The sequence below is a fragment of the Desmodus rotundus genome, chromosome 12, assembly GCF_022682495.2.
Source record: "Desmodus rotundus isolate HL8 chromosome 12, HLdesRot8A.1, whole genome shotgun sequence".
In the NCBI taxonomy this organism is placed as follows: domain Eukaryota; kingdom Metazoa; phylum Chordata; class Mammalia; order Chiroptera; family Phyllostomidae; genus Desmodus; species Desmodus rotundus.
The window spans coordinates 37,145,701-37,156,624 of NC_071398.1; the positions used below are offsets into that span (position 1 = coordinate 37,145,701).

The window sequence follows — 10,924 nt, forward strand, 5'->3', positions numbered from 1 at the left end:
ACTTGAGCCACATGCCTGGGTGTGAATCCCAGCTCATCTGTTCATTGCTGCATTGGCCCCTCATCATCTCACTTAACTGTTTGGTCCTTTCATTTTCTCATCTGCCAAACAGGGATAGTAACACTACCTTTTATTTTTAAAAAGCCAAAACATTGTTTCCTAAGCACTTATTCTGTGCCAGGCACAAGCCTAGGAAACTAATCCATCAGATTCTTACCTTTCCTGTTTGGTAGCTGCCCCTTACGGATGAGAAAACTGGGGCACAGGGAGGTGGAGTGACTTTCCCCGATCACCCCCCTGCAAAGTGGTACAGCTGAGCTTCAAATTCAGCAGCCTGGTCCCAAGTTCACGCTCTTCCCCTTTTAGATTGCTTGTCACCAAGCCACAGAGGGGTTGTTAAAGTGAGTTAATGCACGGAAAGCCCTTGGACTAGTGCCCAGCATGGCACCGATAAACACACAGGGAGTGATACTGCTCTCACGGATTGCAGTGAGCCACCCTCCCTCTGTGTTTCCTCAAGAGCAGACAGGCAACGGACAATTTTGGGGGAAGCTGACACCTCTAGCCCCCTTCCCCAAAATCCCCAACTGCCCACCCCAACCTCCAGCTCCTCCTCAGGTGCAAGGCTGGAGAGGAGAGTGCTTTTGTTTTATTTTGCAGTTCACTGTCCACCCTCCCCATTGCCCACAGAGGGAAAGCGGGGAGGTGCTGGGGAGGGGCCGAGTCAGAGCTAAGGACTCTGAACAAAGGTCTGGTGGGGCTCCTCAGCATTCCTCGGGCGGGCAGGTACCGCTGCTCCTCCCTCCCTGACTCTGGACACACTTTCTCTCACCACAGTTAGACCCGTGGCGGTTGTGCTCCTGGGAGTGGGGATCTCGAAGTTCAGGGGACATTCCCTGTGCCCATCCAGCCAACTTCTCTCAGCAGCCCTGGAGTCCACTTCCAAGAAGCCTAAGGGGGCTGGCCAGGTGAGTGACCCCAAGCACAGCTTCCCTGAAGTTCAGGGTCTATCAGAATCAGAGGCAGCTAACCCGAGGGCAAATTGCCTCTCAGCGGGGCACATTCCAGGGGCAGGGATTATGGTGGAATAGGGGTGCTTTTGACCTCGATGAACTTTGAGGTCAGGCTTTCAACTTGGGGGCCCTCAGCCTCACTCTTTCGCTTCCAACTAGCACAGCTGCAGCCCCAGCAGTTCCTCAGGTCTGACAGCAGCTCCAGCAACTCAGACATGGAAGCAAAGGTAGAAGGCTTGCCACTCCCAAGCAGGTGGTGCCCGGTGCCTCAGCCCAGGGCAGAGGCCACCCCGGAACCTGGGCAACCCCTTCACTAAGGGGTCTTCTCTCCCATCCCCACGGCCCTTGGCCCCACAGTCCCACTCTGCAGGCTCAGAAACGCAGGGAAGCACCCCGACAAGGTCAGGAAGCCCAAGGTAAAAAGGGGAAGAAGGCGTCCCACTGACGGGCCTGGGCTTGGCTCATTAAACCTTCTCCAGGCCTTCTGGTGACCTCTTGGTTGCAGGCAGCTGTGAACCGTACCTGCCCCGCCCGCCCACTTCCCTGTGAGACTGGCCTGCCCCCTGCTGGGCAATCCCCACGCAGCCACCAAGGAGAGGCCACCCACACTGAGCCCACCACGGTTTATTGTTTCCGGAACAGCAGAACAGCGGCCCCTTGCAGTCGGGGAGGGCTCCTGCAGCTGGGGATCTCAGCACCTGTGGGTGGGGGGGTTGTGGAACATGGCAGAGTCTCAGGCCCGGGAGAGGGGGACTTCTGGACCATAGCAGCGGCGGGCAGGCGGTAGCTGGTAGCCTCCAGGAGCAGCAGTTAGAGGCGGGCCCCACTGTCCTCACCGCACCAGGTGGAAGGTGAGCCAGTACATGAGCAGAGGCTGCGCCGCAGCCACGGCCATGGTCAGGTACATGCGCAGCTGGTTCCGTGCGCCTCGCACTGGGACTCCCTCGGCCGCAGCCTCTGCCAGGATCTTCAGCCGCAGCGTCCGGATCTGAGGCCGGTAGGAGTGACCCTTGAGCCCTCTAGGCCAGGTACGCACCTGGACAATTTCAGTCTCTGCCCCTCTGCAGCCTCCGCTTTCTCCCTCCCTCCACAGGGGCAGCTGGGCTCAAGTTTCAGCTTCTGGGGCTCCTTAGCTTCCCAAATCTAACAGACAGTGACAACCCTCCCAAGGCCTTGTGAGAAAATGTAAGGGTTCACACCCAGGCCAGGACCCTGAGTGAGTGAGGTGAGGAAGCACTGTGATTATGGAGCGTCCATGGGGCGGCCAGATGCGGCTCTGGTTGCTGTCACCTGCTTATGTTGGTCAGATGATAATTTTTAAGACAAGCCAGAATGCCGTTTTTAAAAATCTTGTAAATAAGGACATCTAAGTCAAAGTTTATCTGATGGTTAGATGTGACCCACCAGCTACCAGTCTGTGCTGTCTGCTCCTCACACTGTCCTCCAAGTATCCTGAGGTGCAGCTATCACCACCCCCAATTTACAAGAGAATACTGAGACTGAAAAGGAGGAAGTGATCTGCCCGGATCCAGCAGAGCTTGGGGTCACACCCAGGCCTAGCAAATGCTAGCGCTCTTAACCAGCACCTCACTATGGGCCCTCAAACAAGCTACTTCAGGTGTGCTGAAAATTTTTTCATCCTAAAGGAAATCCTGGCAGGAAGGCCCACCATGTAAGCAGAATAGGGTGAGCGTGAGCACCCACCTACCCTAGCAATCTGGATGGCTCCTCTCTTCCTTTAAGCCCCAGTTTGAACACCCCCTCTTCCAGGAAGCCTTCCTGACCCCCCAGGCTGCGGCACCCACTCCAGGGCTCCTTGGTTCAGCAATGCAGCTCTGGTCTAAACTCCCCACCTGACATCCTCTGCTTGGATGCCTCCAGGGGACCCCAACTCTGTCCAAGAGGCCTGTGTTCTCAACCTCACGCTGCCCTGAGCGCCAGCTCACCATGAACACAAAGATCGATATGCAGCACCAGCCCAGGACCAGGTAGTAGCCAATCTTCCCAAAGAGCAGGCCCATGAGGACCCCGCCAATCATCCTGGGGGAAAGAGGGGAAGGCTGGTCTGAAGATGTGGCCCAGGGCTGGGGCAGGCAGTAGGGCAGACGGTGATACTCACCCAACATATTTGTAGCCCAAGAAGGCCACCAGGTCAATAGTGGTGAGGTCGGTGTTGGCAGTGACCAGGTAGAGGCTGAGCAGGATGGCCAGCACCTCCAATGTCAGCCAGGCCAACGCCGAGCTGGCCTGCAGCCCCAAGAGGTCTGGGGAGAACCTGTGGGCACCCAAGCTGTCATTTGATGGGCCTGCTCAAACCCTCCCTAAACAGCCACTTGGGGACAGCCTGTGTTGGGTGGGGCTGGAGACCCGGCAGTGACCAGGATGGACCTGGGCCCTGTCCTCATGGAAGTCCCATTCCAGGAAAGGCAGACCTGTCCTCAGTGACAGCCTAGACCTGGGGGGGCGGGGGGGGGGAGCCTGGGGCAGGGGAGGAGCCTGACCCAGCAGGGAGGGGGACTCAGGCCTTCCCAGAGGAGGGGACGCCTGCACTGAGCCCTGAAGACAACAGTGGGTTGGGAACAAAGGGCCTTGGTCTCTGCCATATCCCCAGTCTCTCAACAATTAACTTACTCAAATGACAATTATTTTCAGTGTCACAGAGGAAATGAATGGGGCCTATCATCAAGAGATGGGGGCTTGATCCAGCCTGGGGGGTGGGAAGGCTTCCCCAAGGAAGTGACATTGGAGTGGAGACATCTCAAGTGAGCAGGTGCTCAGCAGGTGGTGATGTAGGGGAAGAACATCCTCCCGGGCAAAGGGAACTGGATGTGCAAAGACCCTGGGATGGCAGTGCCAGGCCCTCTGGAGGGTGGAAAGAGGACCAGAGTGGAGCAGCAGAGTGAGGAGGCGCAGAGAAAGCCTCACGGAGGGCAGTGCAGCGTTGAGGAGCTGGGGCCTGGTCTGGGGCCAGGGAGCTATGGACAGCTTCTGAGCAGGATGGGACTAGACCTTTCTGGCTGCTGCTGGAGCTGGGGTGCAGGGGGTGTGTAGGGTCAGTGCAGCTAGCTAGGGGAGGGCGAGGATGAGACTGGACCTGGTGGTGGAAGCCAAGGGGGACGACAGACTCAGAGACTCACACGTGGGTGGGAAGAGAGGGTGACCCTGAGCGTGACACCTAGAGCTCTGTCTGGAGCCGAATGGGAGCACAGCAGGGCTGTTCTGAGACAGGGTACCGAGAGGCTCTCCCGATTACCCCTCACCCCCAAACCCCACACCACTCTACCCACTCAAGTTCACTCTTACCTCTCCTGGGTCCCCAGTGCCAGGCCAGCCACCAAGATGTAGGTGATAAAAGCCATGGCTGTGGGAGGCAGACGCACAGACATAGGTCAGAGGAAGGACCATCCTGGGCCTCCCAGCACCTAGACCTCTGCCCTAGACATGCCCACCCAGAGGGAGGAGGGTGCTGGGCCGTGGTGGGAGGGTGATACCTGGAATGTAGAGGTCAGGAGCGTTGACGTCAAAGCGGGGGGCCACTGGCGTGTCCTGCTGGTACTGCACCTCCCAGTCCTGTGGGGACAGTGGGGGTAGCAGGCAAGGAGCCCCAGAGTTGGGCTTCTTCCACCCTGTTTACAGGCCCTCTCTTAGGCTGAATTACGTACCCTGCCCCTGATGCTTGCCCCAGCCTCTGACTCAGCCCCTCCCATGGCCCCCTCCCCATAGGCTGTCTCCTCTCAGACCACAGTCACCTCCGAGGAGGGTGCTCTGACCTGGTGCAGGTAGGGAAAGAAGAGCAGGCCCAGCTTTTTGCCCACGTACAGGGTGTCCACGGCAAAGTAATACTTGAGCTTGGTGACAGGGATGAAGCGGTCGATCTGGAGAGGCAGAGCTCTACCTGAAGCCCTGGCCCCATGGCCCCAGGCTTCCCCTCACTCCCACCAGCCCGGCCCACTCACATTCTTATCCACCAGCTCCTTGCCTTGTGCGGCCAGGCTGCTCCCATAGGCCATGGCCATGTTGGACACGGGATCATTCAGGAAGGCCCCCTGAGGCGAGGCGGACGCTGTAGGGTAGCCCAGGCCGCCAGGCTCCCGCTGGGCCCCATAGCCCCGGCTCTGGGCCGAACTTGTGTCATCGAAAAGCTGGTGGGGGTCAGACATGCCCAGCTGGGACACAGGGATCCTCCGCTTTGAGGCTGCGGCGGGGAGAGAGGTGGAAGCCTCGTTCATTATGTGAGTGTGCTCCCTCCCATCCTGCTGCAGTGGGGCACCGGTTTTCATGTCTGACGGGGTTGACCAGTCAAGTGTGGGCGGGTTCTGCTTGCCATCCACCCATCCAAATAACGAGGAGGAGGATGTTGATAGCTACTGTGTACTGGGGCCCACTGTGCACAGAACCTTGCACTAAGCTTTTTACAAACAGGGTCTCTGTCCACGTGCCTCTTCATGCTTCCCCTCGCTCAATCAGCTCCAGCCACATGAGCTTCAACGCTCACTGAACACACCAGGCATGCTCCCAGCTCAGGGCCGCTGCACTGGCTGTCCCTCTGCCCGAACACCCCTCCCTCAGATGTCCTTATGGCTCACTGCTCTCCTTGAAGTCTGGGCTCAGCCCTAGGTGGCATTCCCCATCCCCTTTCCCTGCCTCATTGACAGCCACAGAGCTCAGCACCAGCTGAGATGCTCGATGTTTTATTTGTTTTATTTCTTTTGTTCCTTGTCTGTCCACAAAACTCTTTGCATGGTTCATGGCTGAATCCCATACGCAGCACTTGATAAAAATCAGATGAATGAGTCAGCGGCCATCCCCATTTTCCAGATGTGGAAACCAAGGCCCAGACAGGCTAAATGACTTGTGCAAGGGGCCAAATTGAGTAAGCGAAGGGCAAGAGTCCAACCCAGGTTGCCCAATAAATACTAGGATAATTCAGCCCCAACTGAGCACTAACCACACATCAGGCCATGTTCTGAACACTATGGATTAACTCATTTAATCCTCACAACAACCCATTTGCACTGACGCTATTAGCACCCCCATTTTACAGATGGGAAAAGCGAGCCCCAAAGAGGTTCAGGCCCTTGCCTAAAGTCATACAGACAGTATGAGGCAGAGCCAGGGTTCAAGTTTTTAAAAGGTCCCTTCAGCTTCATGCTGGGAGTGGGGATGGGGAGAGGAGAGGAGGGAGGAATTTGCTGGTGCTACAGGTAGGACTGGAGGGTGGGACAGAGAAGAGGGGGCTGGGCTGCCTCTGGATAGCTTTTGGAGGCGGGAGGGCCAGGACTTGCTAGAAGCAGGCTAAGTTGGGGTGGAGTAAGGAAGAGGAAGGAGACAGGAATATGGAGACGGCCAATTTGAACCCAGCACTCTGGCTCCAGGGCCCCTACTTCTAACCAGTAAGCGATGCTGCCACAGCCAATATTCACTGAGCCCCTTCCATGTGCCAAGCGCCATTGTGGGCACAGGGGACAGGGTGGTAGCATTACAGCGGGACGGGGAAGGAGTCAAATCTTATCTGCATCATGCCTTCCTCTGTGCCTCAATTCTCTCCTCTGTAGAAAGGGGTTAACAGTCCACGGCAAAGTGATGCTCATAAACGGCTCAGCCCCTGGCCTTGCACCTATTACCAATTACAAGCTCCTCAGCTCTTCCTCTTCACTATCTGTAGCCAGAAACCTGACCCAGATGTCCTTACTCCTGAAGCATGCAGCAGTGGGCCTCCCCACATGCCCTCAAGCCCCATTTCTCTTTTCCCCTCCCACTTCTGTTTTGAAGGGTAGCTTCCAGAAAGCTTTGGTGCCAGCCCCTCCTCCCTCAGTGTAACCCCCTCCGCCAGTGGCATTTGGGGCCCTGCTCCCACAGGCCTCCTAAAAGCTCTCTGCACCCCCAGACTGAGGCCATTATCCCGCTCTCATCCATCTCAAGTCCTCACAGCACTGGCTGCATTGCCCCAAGTGCAAACCTCCAACTCTGCTCTCTTGGTTTCCAAAACACTGTACCTGTCTTTTTCTCTTTCCTGTCTGAGCCCCACAAACACCTGCTGAGCACCCCTCTGTGTTAGGCTCTGACGCAGGCAGCAACGATCCAAAGGACAAACACTGCCCTCACGGAGCTGATGTCTCGCAATCAGTCCCTCTCAATCAGTGACTTATTTCCAGCTCCCTGAAATGTGACTCACTTTTCCACACTTGCCATCGTCTGCCCCTCACCTAGGGCAGTCTCGCCCACACCCACAGCTCCCACAGGGACTGTGCCTTGGGCTCTGATCTCTAGCCACCACTTCTCTCCAGTAGCCAGATCCAGGTTGGCCACTTCCTGGCAATGCCCTCTGGCTGCCCCTGGGCCCTGACCTCAGTTTCCAAACCCCTGATTCCCCTTCTGTCTGGCATCTAACCAACCAATCGCTAATTCTCACCCACTATGTCTCAATGTTACTCTTCCCTCTCAGACTGCACCTGACTTAAATGCACCCTTCCTTGGTCCTCTAGTCCACAGGTGGCAAGCACAAGGCCCGCGGGCTGAATCCGGCCCTCCACCTTGTTTTATTCAGCACGGCACCTTGTTTCTACCCGGTGGCAGCACCGAGCTCTCGCTTAACTGTTACAGAGCAGTTACATTTATACAGTCCTAGAATTGCATCCAGCCCTTTGAAGGCAACCTCGAGGCTGATGTGGCCCCTGGTGAAATGAGTTTGAACCTCTGCTCTAGTCCATTCTTAGCTACACCAACCTTCTCTCCAGTAGGCAAACAGAGTGATCTATTTAAATGAAAGAGAGAACATGTCCTGCCCTGGCTGCTGTGCCTCAGAGGATTGGGCGTCGTCCTGTGGTTGGAAGGTCGGGTTGGATTCCTGGATTCCCGGTCAGGTGGGGCACAGGCCTGGGCTGCAGGCCAGGTACCCTGCTGGGAGCGTGCAAGAGGCAACCGATCGATCTATGTTTCTTTTGCACATCGATGTTTTTCTCCCTCTCTCCCTTCCTTCTCCTCTCTAGATAGATAGATAGATAGATAGATAGATAGATAGATAGATAGATAGAAAGAAAGAAAGAAAGAAAACATTTCCTGTCCTCTGCCTAAGATCAGGGCCACTGTGTTAAGAATAAAACCCAAATGCCTGTGAGGCCCTGCAGACAGGACCCAGCCCCGCCAACCATCCTCATTTACTACCTCCCCTCGGGGCTCACTGCATCCCAGACACAAAGGCCTCCTCTCAGACTCTGGCCCTGCCAAATTCCTGGCCCCCACAGGCTCTTGAACATGCAACCCCATCAACTGGGAACACTTCCACAATTACCAACTGCCAATGCAAGCACTCCGGACTCAGCTCAAATGTTTCTTTCTCACTCTTTTGGATGTGAAAAGTGTTTCAAGCTTTGCATTGAGAGTCGTCAGGAAGCCTGGTGATTAGTGCTGTCATTGTCAAAAATCTAAAAAGAGAGTGGGGTCTTTTAGTCCTGGCCACAGCACTCACGACACCAACAAGGAGTGCTCCACACGAGTGTCTTCCTTCAGTATTTGTTTGGTTTTATTTTTTTTGCACTTCCAACGCTGGATGTCTCTGGCTGAAGATTTGATGTGGTTCCTCCCTGAGCTGTGCGTCCTGTTAAGTAACAGGTACTGTGCCAGGCTCCATGCACGTGTCAGTGGGGTGGGACCTATATTTTAATACTGTTCCTAAAAATTTCTTTTTACTAGCAAGAAATCTTTGATTTCATTTTATTCTTTGTAATTCTAGATACTAGATTGTAGTTTAGCCATGCTGACTTTTTAAAAAAGATTTCATTTATTTATTTTTAGAGAGAGGGGAAGGGAGGGAGAAAGAGAGGGAGAGAAACATCAATGTGTGGTTGCCTCTCACACGCCCCCCACTGGGGACCTGGCCTGCAACCCAGGCATGTGCCCTGACTAGGAATCAACCAGTGACCCTTTGGTTCACAGGCCGGCGCTCAATCCACTGAGCCACACCAGCCAGGGCCGTACTGACATTTTTAAAAAAAGAGATGTATTTTCTCGCACAGTTGTTTGGAAAGAGATATGTCTCAGTCCTCAATGCTGCTCTGTGTTTCACAGGTACAAGTGTTTTAGCTCGGACAACTGAGACAAACTGTAGGCTGCCTTGAAGTCTTACTCACATGTGCTCTGGCTGCTGCTCTGAGCTGCAGGCAGTGGGACAGCGATGGCACAGTGAGTACAGGTACTGTTCTGACAGACTGGGATTTTCTGTACTGAAACCTTACTTTGTAGCAAAAGTTATAAACAGACTTTCGTACAATAAAGGTCAATTTCTATAAAAAATAAAAAAAGTTTCCTTCTCAGAGAGACCTTTCTCACTCCTCAATATAAAGCACTAGCTAGCCCCAGCTTGTTCTTTCTCATAATATCCAGTGATTCTTTTCTTCCCTTCTGATCAGTTATCACACTTGCTACATACTGTATTTTTCGGCCTATGAGACGCACTCCCTCCCCCCCTAAATTTGGGAGGAAAATGGGGGTGTGTCTTATAGTCCAAATGTAGCTTACCTGGCTTGCTGGGGGGGGGGGGGCAGCAGTGGAGCAGGGTTTTTTCCTATTTTCCCCCTCTAAAACCCAGGTAAATCTTATGGTCCGGTGCATCTTATGGTCCGAAAAATACGGTATATGTTCATTTGTGTACTTATTTACTCAGTACAGACCTCCAATGCTTTTTCCCTCTCACCACAAATCCCCTTCTCTGGACTAATTCCTCTTCATTACATGTACCTCTTCCAGGAAGCTTCACTGACACCCCGAGGCTGGGTCACATGCCTGATCTGGGCTATCCCAACACCTCCATCCCAGCCCTAACCACTCTGAATGTGCTTCCCGCACCCCAGCCCTAACCCCTCGGCCTGTGCTGCTTCTCTCATCATAGGCCCACCCCTCCAGCCTGAGGCTGTCTTCTGCTCTGCAGTGGTAGCTCCATGAGGACAGGAACCTGTTGGGGCCCCTCTGTATCTCCAGCATCACCAACCACAGGGCCAGCCGGGCACCTTACTGATGGTTGAAGAAAGGACTGAGCGCACCACGTGTCTACCTCAACAGAGAGGCCTCCCTAACTCCAAGTAACATCCTGAATTATTCCCTTTATGGCCCTTAATTAGTCTGGCTGACTTGTTTGTTCCTGAAGTGTCTGTCTTCCCACTAATTTCTGAGCTATAAGTTAACGAGGGCCAGCGCTATGCTGGTCACTAACCAGGTACCCACATTTTAGCCCAGGGCTGGGCACAAGGGTGCAGAGGCAGGATGTGATGAATGAAAAAATAAGGTGAACGTACACTCATGGAGATAAACAGGAACTTAGAATTTTCTGTTCATAAAGATGGAAAAGGGAGGTTAACAGCAAAATAAACAGGTTCAAATCTTAAATGAGGGATAATTATGGCCCTCTTCGCTCTCGAAGGGCTATGAACGCTGTCCTAAGACAGGGGTGACAGCCCCTGACCACAGAAGGGTAGGGGCCAGGCTGACCGCTTCCTGCAAATCCATGAAAGTCGCATTTGTCTGCCTATCACACAATATCCTGCCCAAGGTTGTTTCCTTCCCAAAAAACTTTCTAAAGAAAAGAATGGACCGCAATGCGCCCCTACCCGGAGCTGGCATCCCTTCGCGATGCACACCTCGAAGCGCCAGATCCCTGACTTCGTGACCTCTGATCTGCCGCGACCTCACCAACCACCACGGTGTCCCCGCCACGCCCCTGCCCGCCCGTTCTCTTCGTCCGGCCACGTACGCCACTTACGCTGCCGGGGCGTCCCCGCGGTCGCCATGCCTGCCGGGTGCATCCTTAGCGGCCGCCACCACCACCCCAGCCACGATTGAAATATGCCCGCCCGGCTTCCGTAGCCACGCCCTACCGGCTACGCAACAGCCAATGGGCGATACGATCGTTCTGGAGC

General features: G+C 54.6%; 1 protein-coding gene and 1 long non-coding RNA gene across 4 annotated transcripts; one reads left to right on the forward strand and one right to left on the reverse strand.

The window, feature by feature from the left end:
* Positions 1-812: 812 nt before the first annotated feature.
* Positions 813-10,752, forward strand: LOC123478421 (uncharacterized). Its single transcript, XR_006653622.2, has 3 exons — positions 813-968; positions 9,081-9,194; positions 9,901-10,752. It is a non-coding gene; the product is annotated as an uncharacterized lncRNA (long non-coding RNA).
* YIF1B (Yip1 interacting factor homolog B, membrane trafficking protein) lies at positions 1,620-10,908 on the reverse strand. 3 transcript variants are annotated; one of them, XM_024577551.4, is made up of 8 exons: positions 10,759-10,908; positions 4,970-5,208; positions 4,784-4,888; positions 4,505-4,583; positions 4,317-4,374; positions 3,133-3,288; positions 2,960-3,053; positions 1,620-2,001 (listed from the first exon to the last, which is right to left on the reverse strand). In XM_024577551.4, the coding sequence occupies exons 1-8, from the start codon at positions 10,808-10,810 to the stop codon at positions 1,846-1,848; spliced, it is 939 nt and encodes a 312-aa protein (XP_024433319.2). In that variant the 5' UTR covers positions 10,811-10,908; the 3' UTR covers positions 1,620-1,845. The 3 variants fall into 3 exon arrangements, with proteins under 3 accessions (XP_024433319.2, XP_024433320.3, XP_024433322.2); XM_024577552.4 differs by having other exon boundaries at positions 10,768-10,803; XM_024577554.3 differs by lacking the exon at positions 10,759-10,908 and adding an exon at positions 10,616-10,743.
* Between the last annotated feature and the right edge of the window lie 16 nt (positions 10,909-10,924).